Here is a 21,134-nt window from a genome sequence, read left to right as displayed (position 1 = left end):
TCAACACAAGTCTTAACACTGATGCAAAATCAACAGAAAGAAGCAAACCTGCTAGTTTAGCTTATTTTGTTCTAATTAGAACCAGAACAGGCTGGCATTCATTGTCCACACAAAGGCTCACCAGCCTATCTATGCCAGCAAAAATTAAGAGTTAGGACAATTATTCAGGGTAAACATCGTCTTACTCTATTTTGGTTTAAGGTTTAAGTTTTGTGTTGTAATATAAATGAAATGAAACAGAAGCGTTAATTTCCAAATACCATTGTATTCAGTTTTCTAAAGATATAAAAAGAAAGCAAGGGAAGGACAGTTGAGCATTGCCCAGGCTTTTTACAACACCACTCAGGGTATAATTAACCTGCATCTGAAAGGGGACAAAGTTTTAATTCCTCTTCTCCCTACCCCTCTCCCCAGCTAACAGTTGTATAATGTTGCCCTGAAACAATAAATAAAACTGGCCCTATACAACACAGCATATGGTCATCAGCAGTCTATCATGTACTGCTTTCAATTTTTTACGGTTTCTAAAGTCTGGATATGTGCTTGTTTAAGTCAGCCACTAATGAAGAAGTAAAATAATAAGTTTTTTGCCATCTGGTTTAAGAATTAATGTCAGAACAAGCATTTTTCCAGTGTCTTCACCTAAATAGCTAGAAAGACTTTTGAAAGGAGAACCCTGCAAGAAAATTGTTATTCTTGATCCTGAGAAGTACACACGGCTTCTCTAGTGGTTATTCTGCATTCTCTAATTTACTTTATCTGGTGCTTGTTTATAAGAGAATACAAGGAAAATGAAGGAAAAAAAACCCCAAACTTGTTTGGTTTTTTAACTAGTGGAAAAAAAAACACTTCTCAGTTTCAGATCCCTGAAAAGATCTTCTTTCAAAGAAAAACAAAAAAGCTCAGACTAGCCTTTCTTCAGCAGGGATACACCAGTGGTTCCCGAGTACTTTCAGCATTCCACTCCCAAATTAAACTTCATCTAATACGTCAGCTACCGTCCTGCTGTTATGGTGACACAGTTAAAGCATTGAGCAAAAGCTTTCAGTGAAGTCTCATGCAAGTCAAGTTCTCTTGCATGCAATTATGCAGACACAAGCAGGGGTAACAAATGGGGTCTGGCACACCTCTTGGCCCTTTGAGAAGGAACAAAAAATTGCAGAACACAAAGTCAATCTGATATGTTCTGGTATCTAGCCATCCAGGCCTCAGTTTAATTTGAGGCACACAAAAGTGACAAGTACCCCTCTTTTTCTACTGATGTTAAACTCCTGACCCCTTGACTTTGCAAACTGAAAAGGTACGTGCTTTAATTAAAGCTTTATACTGAGAGCATTTTAGTCTCTTACTGGGTAGATTCTCTTTTCAATGAGTTCATGCTGCAAGGCCCAAACTGGACACTTTATTTAAATATTTACTTTGTAAATCTTGTAGGAACTACAAACAGAAAACAAGTGAGACACAGAGCCAAAAATCTTCAATACACAGGCCATCAACTGTTCCTCCCCTGTCCACAAGGAATATTATCCTGTCCTACAGGGTAACAGACAAGTTTGCCACAAGCTAAGGGAATCCTGTTTACCTGAAATTACTTTAAAGTAAACGCACACAGCTCTACTGAAAAAAGTTTCACATATTAGTTGACAATCAAATTGTAAGAAAATATCGAGCAATGTTCCATGGGAATCTGTCCTGGATCCAGTACAATTAGTATTTTCACAGATAATCTGAACATTGGAACAGTCAGTACTCCTCTTGACTGATCTGTGAATGATGCCAAGTGGGGGGTAGATGCTGCAAGAAATCACAGTATTAAGAATTCAACGTGATTCAAGAGAGTGTAATTTAGTAAAGAGAAGTACAAATATCAACATTTCCACAGAAGTAATGAACAGCACAAATACAAAAAAACAACTACCCACTGAGGAAGCCTCTAAAAAAAAAAATGGGCAGTCGGGGATCACAAGTGAGCATAAATCAATGTCACACCAATACAAACAAAACCCCCACAGAAAACCCACCAAACAAGGTCAGTAGCATAAACAAGTGTTTACTACAACCTCAATAATATTTCTTCATTTTATGTATCCCTGACAAGGCCAGGGGAATGCTGTGTCCATTTTTGGGCATAGTCCTTTCCAACTGATCCACCTCTCTTGTAACTGGGATAAGGATACATGAAACATGTCTGGAAAAGAGTCTATAGAGAAACACTTAACTAGTTTGGGGTTTTTTTTTTTAAGCTAAAGGATAAAAGATTGATACGTAAAGGAATGGTTTTCAAATATTTAAAAGCCTGTTGTAGGGAAAAAGGAAACCAGCTTGTTATTACTTGCTCCATTTCCAGAAGCAACAGAACAGCTCAAGTTGCCACCAAGATGTACTCTAGATCAACTGTTTCACAGTTGTTCCTCCCTCCTCTTTTTTTTTGTTTTATGGGCTCAAAGGACCCATGTAATGAATTTAAATTTAGCAATACTATGCCTGTTTTTCTTTGCTGCCTGTTGCTCATCACACTGCAACACTCACCTGCAGGACCTACAGACTGGCACACAACATTACTTTTTGCCTGTCTAAAAGGCAGGACCATTGATAAATGCTCTTCCCAGTTAGACTGCAACAATATTTTGTTTTATTCTGCTGTACAGATTCCATGATATGCCTTCGATGCCAACTGTATGCAGGAATCCTGAGTGACCAACATTTCTCTTTTAGGAGTTTATTTTCCTCAAGGATTGAAATAGTTTAGCTGAACTCACTTCATGAGTTCACTATTATGACAACCCAATAAGAAATAGACGTTTATGACATATAGGAATTTTAAAGTTTAAAATCCATTTAAAATAAGCTTCACAGAGGTTAAAGTCAAGATTAAGACTTGAAAATTATGCAGCAGACATTTGCACTTAGAGATCAAACACTATTATATGCACAAATCAAACCAAAGCCCTGAAAATGAAACTTGAGCTACACTCACTGCATTTGCTCAGTTTAGGTTCAAATGTATAGAAAATTACTTCACAGGTTTACTTGCAAACAGCTTCAGTATTTGAAAAAAAAAAAATACAAACCTTGTTTGTGAAGATACTTCAAAAAGGGTCACCTCATAACAAAACACTTCATAAGCTGTATTTCCTTAGTAAGTTGGAACAGTAAGAAGGTATTTGTTTTAGGAAGCAATAAGTCATTAACATGTTATAGAACAAATCTTAAAAATTGGTAAAAAAGCAAAAAACACTTAAGCCTTGTATTACAAATAATTGCAAGTAAAGTGTGCAATTGCATCTTTCAAATGCGTTAAGATTTACCTGCAACACCATTCAATTCGGCCTTCCCCTTCGCAAGTTTTTGCCCAGTGATTATCTGCAAGGTTTTTCATTGCCACAGCATATTCACACAGAGTTTCTTCATCCTCACAGTGCTCACGCCAGATCTTATCAAAGTCTCCCACTAAACAAAACAACAGAAAACACTGCACATTAGATATAAAGTGTCTCATTATCTCCATGGCAAAATCCCCATCTTCCAATTAAAAGTTACATAATGCACCAAGAGATTACTTTACCTGCACATAACAAAAACAAGGTCCCCTTTCTCTAGTCAAACACAAAATTCCAGGTTTTGGAGAAGGAAGGGGCTATCGGGTACTTGAGAAACTAGCAATATTCTCAGTATACTGATTTTGTTCAGTTTGTTCTGTGAAATTCAAGTCTCTGGGAAGTTTTGCTTTCAGGTTTCTGTGCACAAGCATTAACACGACTTTAGAAATGAAAGACTGAAAGGTTTTTTAGCAGCATTCACGTTCGTGGCAAATACTGTGGATGGTATTACATGCAAAAATGCTGAAATGGAAGTTTAAACCAGATATAGATTTCTTTGGATACATTGGAAAAGGAATTCAAGCCTCTGCTGATGCCTAATCTAGCCAGCCCCAATGAATTAGCTTCTAGGGGACAGTACTGAAGAATCAAAACTGACTATGGTCAGGAAATCATAGATAAACTCATCTGCTGATCTCTAGGGACAGGTTTATGTCAATGCTCCTCACCTTGCTGAAAAGAAGTCCCACAGGTTAGGTTCTGGCACTTCAAAGTAATTAAACGTGATGATTTTCCCTCTTTTGCTGCTAAGTTTCCACTTCTCCTAGCTTGCTTTACATAACATACCACTAAACAAAAGCAACATAAATGCTAGTCGTGGCTAGCCGCAATTCCTACTGTGGTTTCTACAGCACGCAAACCCTTGGTATACCTTACTAAAAGGACATTTCTGCCCTAAGAAAGAAAAATACGTGCTCACTGGTATGATCTTCACTAATTCCTTTTGTGTTTCTTAATCACAAATGTGTGCACACATCTAGTGTAAATATATATAAATCTGTAGAATAAAAATTATCTACTGATTTTGCACCTACAAGCTGATACAGCTAACAACAAGTTTTCAAGAGCAGAGCTATACTTTAAGCTTTGACTCGGACAACGAACTTACTTTTCACAACATGGTTCCAGAACCAGTTTTTGTAGCACCTTCATATTACAAATAAATATTTAAAAGGTGTATCAAGCATAAGCTAACCATTAATGTCTGCCAAAGCCTGAAAGAAGCTTACAGTATAACTTGTCCTTCTCTTATCAGTAAGAGATTTCTGCTTCTAACCCACTTATGGCAATTTCTTTGATGGGCTTTGTTTTAATTAGCAGTAAATAACTAACAGATTTCTTCCACTGGCAATTTTTTCCCCCGCCTCATGTGTGCAAAGCAGTAACAATCCCTTCATTTCACCTGTCCTCCAATTACGGCAAGACTGGGTATGATGGACAAGCATAAATAGTTGCACACTTAGATTTAAACCAACCATCCAGATTACTCCCTATTTAAGTTTGGTTTAGGGATGTCACAGCAATTTTCTCTTCAAAAATAATCATCTAGCACACTTGTACAATCATAAAAATGAGTCATGTTTAAAATTAGGTGTTTATACTCCCTTGTGTGAGATGGCAGTTGAGATGGAAGGGAGTGGACATAATTTAGTTTTTAACAAAATAGGAAAGCTATGCAAGAAATCACGTATCCTGCTTGCTATTCAACAAGCATATATGAGAAAGTTACTAGACTGGATAAAAAAATATAGTATTATATTTGAGTGGTATCCCTCATTATTTCCCAAATGATCCAAGTTCAGAGAGATATGCTATATAAGAAAAGGTGCTAGTGCGGTCACCAACTGACCACTAAAGCAGAGAAACATCCAAGTTGCAGGCAGGCCCCCACAGACATTTCTGCTAAAACCTGTGGGTCACTTTTCCAGAGCTTTCAGGAGAGCCTTATGTAGAAACAATCACACAGGACAGAACATACTTTACTGACGAAAGAGAGCAAGGAATGGTATAGGCAGTAAAGGGGGCAAAACAAGCACAATTCTTACGAATCTTTATTTCTCGTGTCAACAAACTGCAGAGCCTACACAGCACCAAGAAAGCACTAGCCAAGTTCAAAGTGTATTCTCAATAGCCAATTAGTTCTGGCGCAATTTAGATATAGTTTCATAGTTTCTCTGCCACAGTACTCCGAATCTTACATGCTCCACACAACTGTGAAACACTCAAATGACATGCAGTTGCCGCAGTTTTAGTTGAAGAATACAGGAATAATTAGAAAGAAAAAAGGAACAAGTGAACACTTACTGAGGGAAAACATCACACATACAAAATCCCAAGTTTAAAACTGTTCTCCTTTTAGTCCATTACTTAATTTGGTCTATTCTTAAGCAACTATTCTATTTCCAAATACCACTTTTCCTTAAAACTTAAGAAATAAGACAGATGGGGAAGAAGAAATATGCAAAGACCAGATGTTCTTAAATAGCCAGTCCTTTCTTACAGCAAAGTAGCGATGCCTCCTAACACTGACTCCTGGTCTCATAGCAACTCTTCTTATTTCTTTCTGAACAAGGCAGGGATTCTCTCAAAGTCAGATGAAGGGCAAAAGAGTCCACAGATAAGGGATCTTAAATTTAGATATATAGCAACAGACCCAGAACTGACTACCAGCACCTTGGGACATGAACTTTGGGTTGTAACAGAGCTGCCTATGACAGTAACAGCTTCTTGGCACTAAGCTGACAAGAAAAATAAAACTGAATGATACAGACTATTAGAAGAGACATGCAGAACAAAGTGAAAAATTCATCACAAAGTAATTCCGTCACGCATCCTATATCAACTCAATTCTGTGTGCACTTTGGTTTGTTTTCATCTACCAAAACAACAGATCTAGAGAGATACAGAAAATGGCAACATGGGACAAATACAGCACGGCTTCTGTATGAGGAACACCTAAATAGAGGCAAGAAAAAGATAGATGAAAGCAGGAGAGGACAGACCTCCACAAGATCACAAGTGACATAGGAAAAGTAAATATGGAACAACTTCTCGTTGTTCTAAGAGTAGGAGACATTCAGGAAAAGCATAGAATGGCAGCTTCAAAGCAAAAAAAAAAGTTATTTCTTCACAAAATACGTAATTAAGCTTAAAGTTCATGTAGCTGGGCAAACTAAGGGAAGAAAATCTATGACAAGGTCCATATTCGAAGATGTGATTTCTAACATAGGAGCTCCTGGACCATGAAATCACTGAAAGACAGACGGGTAAGCAAGCATACGGTGATACTCCTGCAGCACTTCTCATATATTCTTGTCTAGCATCTGCTGTTGACCCACTGTCAATACTGAGTTTGATATGATGCCCATTCGTCTGCCCTTTCATTAATGTAAACTCCAAAACAACTGCAGATAAAGGGTTTTCTTAAGACACTGGCACCATTGTGCAGGGACTTTCAAAGAAGCATTTGAGGTCCAGTTTTCCTTGAGCAAGTACCATGGTAGTGAGTTGTTCTTGTGTTTTTCCTCCATTCTTCTCCAGGGTGAGCTTTGAGAAGGCATAGACAGGCGCATTAGACAGATTTACCAGAACTTTAATTCCAGAATCATGCTCCAATACCAAGCTGAAAATGCAAACAATGCTTCCTATCTGTTGAGATTTTGAGGTAGTGACTACAACAGGTCTTGCAGCACCCAATTTCAAACTGATACCCAGAACACAGTAGAGCTATGTATTAAATATTTCAAACAATACATTATGATCCACTGTGTATTAATTTTTCAAATAATACATTATAATCCATGTGCAAATACTGCATTAACTCTAGTGGAGTTAAACATTTATTTATGAATCATTGCTTGAGTAACCAAAGAGGCAGTAAAGCATGCAGGAAGGTTTCACAGCAAAACTAATGGTTACTAAAGAAATAAGATAAATAAAATCTTCTCTTAAGCGATCAATAATGCTGTAAATTAAAATACAGGTTTGTGGTAGGCTATCTAAAGGAATAAAAAAAAGTCTTGCATCTTCGATCACATCTTAAAGTTAAGATTTGATTTTGTGCATTAAACTTTTCATCTCACATAATCATGACCATACCATAATGTAAAGTTCAAGGCTACTTGACACTCTTACTATGCACTTGGAGATCATCTTCTATGTGATTTAAAACCTGTTTTGAGCACTGACTCTTCAGAGATCTTCATACACCTAAGATCTCCATCAAGGAGCCAGTTATGCCAACGTCCAGCTGAAAAGTGTGATTGGCAAGACTGGCTCATAACAGGAGTTTCACGCACCTCTCAAATGCCTACTGTGAGATTATTTTAAAATTATTTAATGTTTGCTCTCCTCTCTATCCAGAATTGCCTAGAAAATAAATAAATAACCTTCTCTTCACCTTGAAGATTAACTATTCCTTCAAAAACAAAAAGCCCAAAGCCACCCACCTCTTTCTAGCAATTTTGTCAGTAAACAAATGACTGACCAACTTGTAGGTTCTTCGTAACACAGCCTTTTCTAAAGCAATAACAAAAATCCAATACTATTTACCTAGAACAGATGAATCCCTCTAAATAATTTCCACCCACATGAATATTGCCTACAGAATAGCCAAATCACACCCCCAAACTCAACCACAGAGTAATCAGCAGTTACTGAATCCTGTCACAGAGAGAACAGGTCAGGCACGTAGAAGTTATTTTTAAATTATCCTAATTACAAGATAGTTTTTAATTGTGGGTAACAGCAATAGAGACCTAACGTTAGCTGTAAGTTTCAACACCTGAAAAAAATTTTAATAAAGAATCATACAAGCTCAGTAAGAACTCGCCTCATTCCACATTTGTTTACAAAATCTCATCAAAGGTCCCCAGCACAGCGTGAGAAGACCAGGTTTGCCATGGTGTGGGATTGTACCACCACGAATAACTCCTCTCTCCAGGCAGTCTATTTTAAGCTTTCTTCCATCCTATTTTTTCTTTTTTATTTTTAAAAAAGATTTCTTTACAGAGTGTTAAATGGAACTGCTGTTTAAGGTTTGTTTATGAAATAAATAGAAAAATTAATCAATTATTCTTCAACTTCTGAGACTTCTGACAGAAAAAAATCATATCAATTGGTATTTTAAACAAAACACAACCCTCTGTATATAAAAGAGGCAGAGGTCAGTTTTGCTAGAGAAAATATTTTTCATTTTGGAATGGGATAAACCCCCAAATAACTGATTTGAATCATGCTGTCTTATCAAGCAATAAAATAGTTAAGTCATATAGAGTTAAAAGTAATATCTGCAGCCACAAGACAAGTCTTGTCTATTTTCTATTTCCTATCTTGTCTATTACTATTTTCCTTAATTCCATTGGTGCTCTTCAGAAAAACAAAGCAGTCATCTCTGACGATCTCAGAAACTGGTACAAAATACTCCATCCATCACCAAACAAGATCTTGTATCCCAAAATTTATCTGACACCATGTACTTAAACTTTACGTAGATGCAATGTGGGTTTAGATCTTAATCAACAAGGCCCCCCAAAAGAAACAGTTTTTTAATACTTGAGGAAAACTGGCATTAGAACACCCATTATTTCCTTTTGGAAAACTACAATTTTCTGAATTCAAAGTAGCTGTAATTGGAGGCGGGGGGGAGGGGAAGAAAAAAGACCAAACAAGGGTTTAAGGGTTTGAAGCCTTGGCTACATACATGCTGATATAAATTGGTAAGGTAAAAAAACAGACTAAATCCACTGCCTTTTCAATACTTCTATTTAAAAGCACATTGCCTTCCTATGTACACCTTTGATGACTCTGGTAGAGGAGAAAATAAGCTCAATACATTGACTAACAATGAAAGACAGAGGCAAAAGTGACATGTTCATATTTGTACAATAGTTATTAATAAAGCTCTTCCAATTGCTCATTGTAAAAAGCAAACCTATCCCCACAATTAACAAGAGTCCATGACAATGCTGGATAACTTCAGATGACAGGCTGCTGGCCATAGCAGTGCCTAGCAAGATCTTTGAGCTTTATTTTTTGTTGTTGATGGCAATGCACTGCGGAATGAAAAAATCCATCTCATTTTTAGCCTCTTAAAACCGCCTCTCACTTTCTTGCTGGAAACAGTAAACTAGCTTCTACAACATGCTAAACAGTAAATGGGAAAAGCAACCCCACACTGTCCACTAGGCTAAAGCTGAAGTCAAATTTGTCTGAATATCTGACAAAATCTCCTCACTAACAGTGACTTGTCAGTTGAAATTTAGCTGTACTACTAAATGTCTGGATCCTGCGCCAATGATTAGTAAAATCAATTACATGAGGGAATCTCAGCTAATATTACGCTATTCACAGTTTTCTGTGTATACAAGATAAACTAGAAACTTACTGAACATCTGTCTTACTAAAACAGCGTATCCAGTATTTCTTGTGAAAGACATTAGGTATTTTTGGCTTCACTGTTTTCCAATTTTACATGTCTAAATACAGAACATGAACTTCAACTCGGACAAAGTTCAAGCAGTCAGAGCTAATATTTTCCTTCTCTTGTCTGACTAGTGTTTGCTTTACATTTCTTAGGATTTACCTGAAATATTTCACAATAAAATCTTAAAAAAACATGCAAGAATCTCATTTTCTCTATCTATCTCAATATCAATGTTCCTCCCTTCCACTCACACAGAAAGGATCCATTTGATCAAATGCAGATTTCTACATCTGACCTGTCAGGTAAACTTCCTATCTATCTGTTTACACTAAACAGACTCCCAGGGTACAATTCATCTGCTATTTAAAGCATCTACTGCGGGTCAGCTTATATCACCCTGAAGAATGATCTATGTCTCCGATCTGCTATAAATCTCTGATGGCTGTCACACAAACAGTGGGGAGCCTATTTGTGATAGTTTAAGCAATTACTGCCCCCAGGTGTTGGATCTACTCTATTGGAAACTATCACCCCTCTCTCCTCCTCCCCAAACCTGACTTTGTGGGATGGACTATGTGCTGCACCTTAAGGACACCAATGCAGAGATGAACACATTAACAGAAATTATTGATTTTTGTAGATTTGTGCAAATGCAGGAGCAAAAATCAGAACCAACTGAGGCACAGGTACAGATTTCATTATGCTGACCCTGCAATAGGAACACCATCTTCCCCGCCAAAGCAATAAAGAAGCAGGGAAGGAGGTTACATATAGCTGTTTGTTCAGCGGATGCAAGTCTGTCCTGTAGCAAGTGGGTTTTCAAAATTTGTGGGCTACCTAAATGATACCAACAATTAAATCCCCCAAACTGTAAAATATTATGGGATTTCTAATGAAAGTTTCACTGCAAAACTGTGGTGTGCAAACAGTAAGGGCAATCACATCTCAATGCCGATGTCATAAAATAGCATCAATTTTAATGAAGTGACATTTAGTTTCTATTGCTTAAAAATGTAACAGCTAGTATTACAAAATGTCTCCCTCTTCCAAGAAATTAATGCAAGTGGGGAAAGACAAATGGACATATTGAAAACACAGGTTTATTTCTATAGTAAGCCAGTTACGTTTAACAAAAAGAAGTAACAACTGTTAACTTATCATGTAGAGTTCAGTGACAAAGTTTTCCTGTCCTGTGAAAAATGTCACTATTTCAAAATGTTTCCTGTTTCACACCAGGAAGAACTTAAGCCCTCTCAAGGTTTTTCATGAAAAACATGAGAGAGGAAGAGATCGTAAAGCAACTGACTTCAGAACAACACTTCTCACATGAACGTCTAAACCACTTACCTGCTCAGGCTACTTATTACCATCAGGCAGGGTCCTGTAAATTCTTCCTAATTTTCTGGATTTGAAAAACCTCTTAATAAAGTTATTATCCATTTCTTTAAAGTTTCAAAAAATCTTTTTTTAAGGAATCCAACTACTACCTAGAAACATTTCTATCAGCTTCCGTGACACAGTAACTAGTACCAGGACAAATACCAGTTCTGTGTGATTCCAAGCCTGAACAACCTTAACAGGTGTACGGAAGGAGAAATGAAACATTTTAGTGAAGACACAGCAAATTATTTCATAAAATACCTTTACTGATACCTCAGCAAGTTTTTTTCCACTTGTAATCAACACAGGATTTCCAGGGAAAAGTAGAGGGTCCTGTAAGTCATCTTTCCAGACTACATACAAAGCCATCTATAACTGAGGGTCGTGCTGCAGAGAAAATGTTTACTTGATAAATACAGCTCTGCATGACTACAAAGGTAGTAAACAACTCAGAGAGAGAAAAAGGCTGCCTCTGTATCAGGGGAAGGGATTTTTATCGCAGTAAAAATTAAACCTACTTGGCTGCTACAAGCAACTGGAAACAAACAAACAAACTAATATCACATAGCAGATATTCAGTAGATCATGTTTAGTTCCATATGAACCACTAAATCTGCTTTTACAAGCCTGTCTGTCAGGCTTGACAGACATCAGCATACATGCAATATATGCAACATACATGCATATATGCAACCAATACAACATGCTCCAGCCCATGGCTACAGATGCCTAAAAGATGCATAGAAGAAAATCCTGTAAAATTTGCAGTCACCTATGGTACTAGGCAACAGAATCACGAGCAAGAGACTAAACCAAACACTGTTTTTTCCCCATCCCCATGTTGTAACACGCTAGTAGAAGAAATTCAAGTCTCCTGAAAGACCCTAATTTCTGTACTTTCTAAGTGCTTGTGTCAAGCATGCAGAACCCTGAAGTTTCTCATAAGTGAATAACTGAGTATTTGAGAGCAGTTTCAGCTTTTGGATTTTACCCTGGTAAGGTAATTAAGATTAAACTAATCCATTTGGACAGGAAACAGAAGTAAAACTTCAGAAAAACATGAGTCTTATGCTAATGAGATACACTCTAAGTGAAAACGCTACACTTCAGTGTATTTTGTTCTCAAGAAAGTTTTCTTCATGAAGACAAAGTTTATAGGCTAACCTGAAGAATGATGTGTATTTTTAGGAACCACTAGACAGGTTTTGTCTGTCTCTATCACTGCCTTAAAGTAGTCTGAAACAACTTATTAATGATTAGCTAATTTAGTTGTCCACACTGAGTGAATGTGTCAAGGCCCAATCACCTTAATGAAAAAAAACCCAAACAAACAAACAACACTTTTCTTTTTTCCCCCCACGCTAAAAACCCCACACTCATTTGTTAAACTTCATTTAACCATTTTAAATTATATGACATATAATACTACCATAGGATCCACAGTGGGGGAAAAAAAAAAAAAAAAAAAAAAGAGTATCCTACAATCACAAAACACCAAATCTGCCATGGCATTTACAATTACATGCTTCCCTTATTTATTTACTAAATAATAGAGAGGGCATAAGGGAGAGGGAAGGAAATCAAAAAAGATGAAAAGAAAAGGAGATGAAAAAGGAGAAAAAAATACAAATATTCCCACTAGAAGTCACACTAGATTAGTAAGATCCTGAAAACAGGAAAAGGTAAGTCCTAGTCACACAGTAGAAAAGTTAAATTGTTGAAGAAAACAAAAAAATGCACTTCAATGTAAACTTAAAAGAATTTAAGCCGAACCGTTTTGAACATGGCAAATGCTTGTCATAAATACACTGGCATGCTCTGGGACTATGATATGAGCCACAGTACAGAAGTAAATACAAAATCCATCCACCATACTTACAAGTAAAAGTGGTTCAACAAATGCAGAAATTAAAAGAAGCCAAGATTCAGCTTTGATGAATCTCAAGAGTTACTAGTTTTCCACCAAGGGGGGGGAAATATTAAAATAAAATCCTTTAGATGACATAATGCTGACTAAACTTCACCCTACTAATTCCTCAGTAACTACAAAAAAATTGTTGTGATGCATCCCTAGTTAAGAAATATTGCTTTTGCACTTTGACAAGTATGCAAGTTCTTCAGAAACATGTTAGCTTGCAGTTTTGAAGCATATTGTCACTTTTCCACTGGCTCATCTTCAGAAAAGACGGGAACCATTGTGGGAAATGAAACAAAATTATAACAATAGTGCCAGTTATAAGCAAGTCAGATAATACACTGGCTTGCCTTTTACAATTGCTCATTGAAACTCACTTGCTAACATCAGCAAGGCAAATGAATTCTCAAAGAAATCAGCTTATTAAAATCAAGCCTGCATAACTTCTATCAACAAACATCTGTGTCTCAAGGAAGCATCTATTTCCCTTCAACAATTCTAACAGAAGACAGTAACTTAAGATCATATTACAATACCAAGGACTTTCTTAGACTTATCCACCCTGTGCAACATAATCATATAGCTTTCAGAAGGATACTCAACACGCTTTTTCCTCTACCAACAAAATTAATATGCAATTCTATTTTAGTATCTACAGACAAAGCATCGAAATCCATGCAACAGCAATTCTAGTACTGTTTGCTATTTAGACAAAATGGAAACTAGCTTCATAGAACTCCAGTAAACTTGAGAAAAGGCAGAGTAAAAAAAAGGCAAAACAAAAAAAGGACAATACAAGATTCTGGAATAATACAGATAGTTCAGTTTCTGCTTCATATGGAGGTGGGTGCAGTGCACTGTGAGAGGCAGTGCACAGGAGACAAGAGGCTTTCCCTGTGTAATAAGCTATAAGCATATAACCAAGGATGCATTTTTTACCTTTGCTTTTCATATCCAAGTTATAACTCAACTCATGCTGAGAAATTACAGGTAATGTGTTGCTTTTTTTACTTCTCTTTAGCAAACTGTCAACTTTGATTTTACCAGGGTAACATACTTGCCAGTCAGCGTGTCTGAGTATTAGAAAACAAAACAAAGAAAAAACCTCAAGAAAAGATCCTTCAGAGGTCAAGCACATACTAGTATTACAATTTCAGAATGACATTAAAGGCTTTCAGGACGGAGATTCTCAAGTCTGCATTTAGAAGCATAGAGAAATGTAGGGAGAAAAGACTCCAAAACCAAAATTCTGAAGTTGAAACAACCTAACATATGAAGTACTATGACTACTGATCGCTAGTAACTTGTAAAAAGCACCTACTATTGGATGAGTAGGTAATGGGTGGAGCTCTCCTTATTGCATAGACATGATGTGATGAACTGTTTGGGTTTTAACTCTCTCCATGAAAATACATACAATATTGCTAATTTAGAGTGGCTAGAAAAATCACTGTAAAGTTTTCACTAACACATGGTTTACAGGACATATGAAGTAAGTTAAGAGCACTATTTGCTCTTTTGTTTAACCAATATACACTGAACTAAGGATAAAACGCAACTTACCCTTGCATACTAACTTGCTCTTTGCTGAGAAGTAGGCTTACATAGACTTCCATGTAACTTAGGTTCTCATCTAAAAAAAATTCAGTTGTTACAGAGATTGCTCACATTTTTGTAAAGTTAACAGTGCCAATGTTTGTTTGGCTTAATCTGCAGGCACTCTGAAATAACAGAGAAATATGAACTGCTCAAAGCTGGGCTCTTTTGCCAGGATTTGACTGTTAAAGCATACTATGTTCCTTTACCTAAATGTCAGGAGAACAAGGGAGATCCTTCCTGCAGTTTTGGCTTGCCAAGGCCAAAATAAACAGTGACTCTTGATCAGTGTCTACATAGGTAGATATCTGTGCCCAAATCCCATGGACAGACTCCTGTGGAGACTTCTGAAGTCCAGAAAGCAGAATGACCTTGTTACTTTAACAGACGTGTCACATACAGACAGAGAAGAGAGGCAAGAACTAGTGCCTACAACAGGAAGAGTTCCCATTTCGTAAGTGTCCTTCTTGAGGTATGCACCAGATCAGCAAAGAGCTGTGGACTCGCTGGAAGAATGAATGGATGGGGTTTGTGTAACCTGTATTATAAAAATTAGACAGATCATTGTAATCAGCCCGAGGAGACTACAAATTTCAGTAAACAAATCTCAACTCTAACACTCATCTGAAAGCATTTCTGGAAGGTTTTAAGCATTCCAATACCACCCATAAGAACCTTGCATAAGGGCATTAATACTGATGACCAAGTAGATTTTTCAAGGACTCAGAGCAATTTATTTTATAACAGCTTTTCCCCAACTCTTTTGCTTGGTGCTCCAGCCTGAACTATACCTCCACATCTGATAGACAGGAGGCACAAACAGTTCACAAAGACCCATGCCTCTCCAGATCCCCATTCAATCCCTCTTGGCATTCATGACCTACTGTCCTCCCCACTCCTGCAGATCCTCAGTTTGGAAAACATTGCCGTACGACTTGGAAACTGCCTGTGGTGAAAGGCCTCGCTGTAAGCTATGAGCCACTGTCACACGGAGCAATAACGTAGGGCCACACGGATCCATGTCCATACACAGGTGTAGCACACCTTTAGCCAAGCGCACATTTTCACCTCGCAGCATTATCCGTCCACACTAACCCTCTTCTCCTACATCCCACGGGAAGAGCTCCTAGGGATGTGCCGTGAGCCCTCCTGAGCCAGGAAGGGGTCTCCGCTGCCAAAAGCCCACGGAAACCGGCAAAACCTCGGCAGACCCGACCGGGGCTCCTCGACAGGGCTGCGGGCAGCCGATGGCAGCGGCACCCCCGGCCGCCCGCGGAGGAGCAGGAAGCGAGCCCGGAGCTGCTCCCAGCCGCTGCTCCCTGCCGCTGCTCCCAGCCACCCCCCGCCCGACACACCCCCTTCGGCAGCGGTCCGCGGCCCAGCCAGCCCGCGCCGCCCCGACAGCGGCTGGGGGGACCGGGCCGCCCCGCCGCGCCCCGCCCGCGGGGGGACGCTCCGATCCGCGCGGAGCCCCCCGTGGGGGCGGCTCCCCTCCTCCCGCCGCGGCACGGCGGCTCCCCGCCGGAGCGCCCCCGGCTCCCGGCCCGGCTCCCGCCGTGAGGGGAGCGGGGCGGCCCGGCCTGGGCAGCGCGGAGGGGGCGGTCCCCTCCCCCGCGGTTACCTTCCCGGTACTTCTTCCGCAGCCGCCGGTGGACGCTCTTCACCACCCCCGACAGCTTCTCCTGCTCCAGCTTCCGCTCCTGCTCCGGGGGCGGCAGCGGCAGGGGGGCGGCAGCGGCGGCCCCGCCGGGCCGGGACCGCGGCTGGGGAACGGCCTCCATGGTGTTACCGCTGCTCCGCCGCGCGCAGCCCGGCTGAGGGGGAGGCGTGAGCGCCGGGCACTATGGCAGGGCGGGCATGCGCGCCGCCCGCCCCGCCCCGCCCCGCCCCGCTCGGCATGCCGGGAGATGGAGTCTGCAGCGGCTCCGGCGCCCCAGGGCCGCGCGTCCGCGGGCGGCAACGGGCCTCGCCGGCGGGGCCATTGGGGCTGCACGGCGCCTAGCGGTCTCTCTCGGCCTCGAGGGCACGGGGTTGGCCGCACCCCGGAGGTGTGGGCTTCGTTATTTCCAGCAAAACTTTCCACACCCTACATCTAGATCAGGTCACCCTGCGGCGCTTCATAAACTAGCGGGAGAAATGAGGTGAAAAACGCACTAAGGGAACGGGGGCCGTGCGTCTTCTGGGGCACCACTGCAGCGGGGGCTCCTCTCTCCTCCCGGCGTTTCCCCAGTTCACGTGCTACCCCAGAGACCCCTGTAAAAGATCTGGGTGTGAATCCCTCTGACGTAGAGTGGTAAAACCCATTCCCCATCTACAAAAGACCTCACAGAAACAAACTGAATTCAAAATAAGGTAAAGCAAACCCTGGTAGGTTGGTGTCCGTGGTGTGGACGTGGGCATTTGAAGAGCACAGTTTTGTACAGGCTTTTTGCTGTCTTCATGGTGCTGCTAGGCCTGTTTCTTGACGGAGTGCCATTTCTGACATTATTTGGGTGGAAATACACTGCTAGAGCAGGAGCAACACCTGCAGCCAGCAAAACTGCCCCTTACAGGGCAAGACCTTCGTCTCCTGCTCTCTCTGCCCAGCTTCAACCTTTCACCAAACCCAAAGATCTTCAATTGTCTCTTTCAGTCGTCGTTGGAAATAGGATAAGACAAAACCACTCCTCATGAGATCACAGCAGGGAAATCTGCCATGAAGTTGCTTGCTTGTTTGACTTGGCCAGAAGCAGCTAATCATCTTCTCTGAAGATGTTCAAAAACATTAAGGAGGTAATTGCAGCTACAATTAAATTGGTGACAAATCTGACTTGGGTAGGGTCAAGATTTCATCCTAATGAGAAGTCAGTGACACACGCGACTTTATGCAGTGGGGTGTATAACAGGTCCTTATCAGCATTGTGTCAGTCCTGCCAAAAAGATTTTAGAGCTAATCATGGAGCACAGTGTTGTTCTGCTTTTCTGATAAACTTCTTTTTGAAGGTGCAATTATCAAGACAAAACAGCAATGTCCAAACAAAAGCTTTTCATTGCTATTGACTGCAAAGACATCCCTTTTTCACTTCACTTCACTTCACTTCACTCTGAGCTATGCAGGCAAATATTGCATCGCACCCATCTCCCTGAAAGTGGGTTGCTCATTACGACTAAAGGCCCAGCTTTTTCAGTACTGTTATTTTTCAGTAAGTGCTTAAAAAACTTCGGTGTAGTTTGGATCTTCCATCACTATATTTACACACCATTATGTATTTTATTGTCAGAATATTTCAGTTAGGTTTTTTTCTCAAAATTCGGGATGGAAGGAGAATTTCAATTTTTGCTACTGACATCGGCACTAAGAAAAGAAAGAGAAGTGTAGGGATTTAGTTATTCCTTTAGTTATGTTTTTCTTTTAATTTTGAAACTGAAAAAAAATGAGCATGCATTAATTAAAAAAACCCCAGTATATATTAATTTTACTTTGACTTGGAAAACATAAAAAAATCAGCTTCTCATATAGGTTATTGTATTTCATATTCACCGAACTGATCCACGAAGTTAAATCTGAATTAGAAAGAAAACTTGGTGCTGGGGTTAATGATAGATTTCTGAAATATTCCTATTTATAGTTTTATATGCAAGTCCACACAAGAAGAATTAAGACAGTGCAAAAAGAGATTACATTGATAACTACTAGGAACCTCTTGGTTAAGGGGCAGCCTACATGGTGGTTAATGTTCTTTCCACTTTTACGTTGTGTAGGATTTGGGGAAGAACAGAATGAAGACGAAAAGCATGAGCCAGTCTTCTGTGTGCGGCATGATACTAGGAGAGCACTGAGGGAGTCTTCTCAGAAGAGTAGGAGTACCAGAGTGACAGGAAAGAGATGGAGGCATTGGGAGGATCCCTAACTGTGAGATACTGCTGTGGCATCGACCCCCCAAGTCACAAGCCTCCAGACTCCGAAGTGTAGGGTACACAGTCAAAATATGAGTGTACCTGTGGTTTGGAAAATTGGAAATCTAATTGTAGAATTGGAATATTGGGGGAAAATTGCACTTACGTGAAATATACTCTCTCAGAATAATACTAAAAAGTTACTATTTGAATGATGTTATCAGTGTTGTTTTTCAGTTCTCAGGATTCTTTCTAAAACTAACAAAGTGGTTTTAAATACAAAGTGGTTTTAATTTATCACAATTATTTCAAAACTTACAGTATCAATATTAGACAAACTTTATTACTATGACTTTATGCTGTACAGTTTTTACGTGACTCTCCTTTTTTAATAAAAGTTAATGATTTTGTTGCTTTATATTTTCAATATTTTTATCATTTTCTAGTATTTTAGAAATATGTCAACAAGGGAAAAAATCCAACTCAGTACTTTAATGCACAGACTACTTTCATATCTAGGTGTACAAGCTATTATTAAAAAATAGGAAATAGAGAAGTATCAAATTTTTAACATAAGATAGCGGGGGGTGACAGAGTGGGCGGTTAAAGCAGGACCAGTTCTGGCAGGCCTGGAACTGATGACCCAGTGCTCTGTCAAGGTGGAGGAAAAACATCTGTGCTCAATACATTTCTTGAACACAGTACAGGAAGAGTCAAGGAACAAATGAAGATGAATATAAATCTTGTGATTGTCCCTGAGGCACGAGAGCAGAACAAGCGGTAAGGATGTGTGCACTTACTCCAAGGGGATAAGACAATCAACTACCTGTGTCCTGATGGGGACAATGGAGTTTGACCATCTAGGAAAGAATTGTTTTGAGCAGCTGGACTTACTATCTTGAATGTAGAAAATGGCCAAACGATCCTCTGTGTATTAGTTACTTAAAAGGAAGCTGATTTAGGGCAGACTAGAACAGTTTCTTTTGACATTTCTGCAATATTTCAGTGCCTGTCACTTTTCATGAATAGCTTCAGAAATAAGTCTTGATTCACAGGCCGGGAGGAGGAATAACCCCAGCCCTTTCCAGTACTTGGGTGGCTGGAACATTCACTGAGGATGTGGGAAAACCAGTTCACATCCCTGCTCTGCCCGAGGGGATCTGAACCCACATCTTCACTACAAGATTACACAAAGTGGAAGTGCTCTACCTCCCTGAGGGAAGGGTGACAGCAGCCTATATTTTCAGTCTTTCTCCCCAGGGAAACTGTGGAAGAAAAGTAACATAAAAACTTTCTGAGCTGCGCAAATCAGCAGTGCTGTTTCCATCTCTGTTTCAGTGGTACTTTTGATAATCAAAGTCTGCTCGGCCTCTTCATCCCTTCTGTCTTATAGATGCTGGTTGTTTGAAAAGGAACCAAAAAATGACACAGCATCAAAGAGAAGAAACCTTTCTAGACAACACTCTCTCCAGTGTGGTGACATCATCATAAGAGTCTCTAATGCAATGTAATCTGCAAAAATATTACCAAAAGCATGTAATGATTTTAATGGAATACTGAAACACTGTGGTAATTTAAAAGGAATAAAAGGTTCTTTGTTAGATGCAGAACTGTTTTTGCTACGTGTATCCAAAGGGAAGCCAAACAGGCAGCAGTAACATACTTGGTTTGAATTTAAGATTTTTCCTCTTCATTAATTGAGGAGTCCTACAAGCCACGAAAATAAGATAATTTGATTTAAAAAGTGGGAGTCACATCCCTGAATTTGCACTGATGCAATTATTAAGAGCTGGTCCATTATTACATTTCTCCGGACTACATACTTCAGTAATTTAGTAATTAAAATTACATAGTAATTGAAACTGCTACCCCATAACAATAATTTTATAACTACAGATCCTAGATTCCATTCCTGGAGGTTGACACCTCTAAAAGTAAATTCACATCAGCAATCCCCTTACTTAATCCCCTGTGTATTTTAGTGGAAAAAATAGGCTTGATATTGACTTCAGTTTGCATCTGAAGTCCCAATATGTACAGAGATAAACATTTTGCTTCTGGAAAACAGAGGATTCTTCTACTGAAGGACCAATTAAAGTTGCTCCTCAAGTAGGCAGAAACACCCAACTTGGAGAAGGCAGCTGAAAAGTCCTTCACACATGGGGGCTCATTGTGGAGTCTAATTATGTATCCTCAAGACCACGAGAATTGGACACTGATAAGAGACTTTATTTATCGAAATCATGTCTTTTGCTTGTTAGCTTGTGTTGCAATAAGGCAGGAATACTTTTAACAGTAGCCAGCATTTCTGATAAACACTACATTCACTGCCTCGATTGTGGCCAGCAGATACCACCTGTGTGTGGCCATGGAAAGGAGCTGTTTCTTTTGACACAGGAAGGAAAAGTTACGAATTTGTTAATCCCTTCAGTCTGTCACTTGTGTAATAACAAAGTGGGAATTAAATTCTGTGGAACTATTGAAATGTTTACTGAAAATCAGCAAAGTACTTTATATCTGAGTTATTGTGAATGTTATGTGCATGTGTAGAAAGTAAAACGAT

General features: G+C 39.6%; 1 protein-coding gene and 1 long non-coding RNA gene across 2 annotated transcripts in view; one reads left to right on the top strand and one right to left on the bottom strand.

Annotated features, from left to right (window-relative positions):
- The window catches only part of SAMTOR (S-adenosylmethionine sensor upstream of mTORC1), a 37,813-nt gene extending 21,339 nt beyond the window's left edge, over window positions 1-16,474 (bottom strand). The window contains exons 1-3 of the mRNA XM_075493732.1: window positions 16,317-16,474; window positions 14,039-14,172; window positions 3,309-3,450 (exon numbers count right to left, since the gene is read on the bottom strand). Of these exons, the coding sequence (XP_075349847.1) occupies window positions 3,309-3,450; window positions 14,039-14,051 (155 nt within the window). The 5' untranslated portion in view covers window positions 14,052-14,172; window positions 16,317-16,474. The remainder of the gene's footprint in view (window positions 1-3,308; window positions 3,451-14,038; window positions 14,173-16,316) is intronic.
- A 38-nt stretch (window positions 16,475-16,512) lies between these two features.
- LOC142405763 (uncharacterized) lies at window positions 16,513-18,751 on the top strand. The gene is made up of 3 exons (XR_012774320.1): window positions 16,513-17,047; window positions 17,328-17,467; window positions 18,437-18,751. It is a non-coding gene; the product is annotated as an uncharacterized LOC142405763 (long non-coding RNA).
- Window positions 18,752-21,134: the final 2,383 nt, after the last annotated feature.

Source organism: Mycteria americana, chromosome 1 (assembly GCF_035582795.1).
Source record: "Mycteria americana isolate JAX WOST 10 ecotype Jacksonville Zoo and Gardens chromosome 1, USCA_MyAme_1.0, whole genome shotgun sequence".
Taxonomy (NCBI): domain Eukaryota; kingdom Metazoa; phylum Chordata; class Aves; order Ciconiiformes; family Ciconiidae; genus Mycteria; species Mycteria americana.
This window is presented reverse-complemented; position numbering and strand designations above follow the sequence as displayed.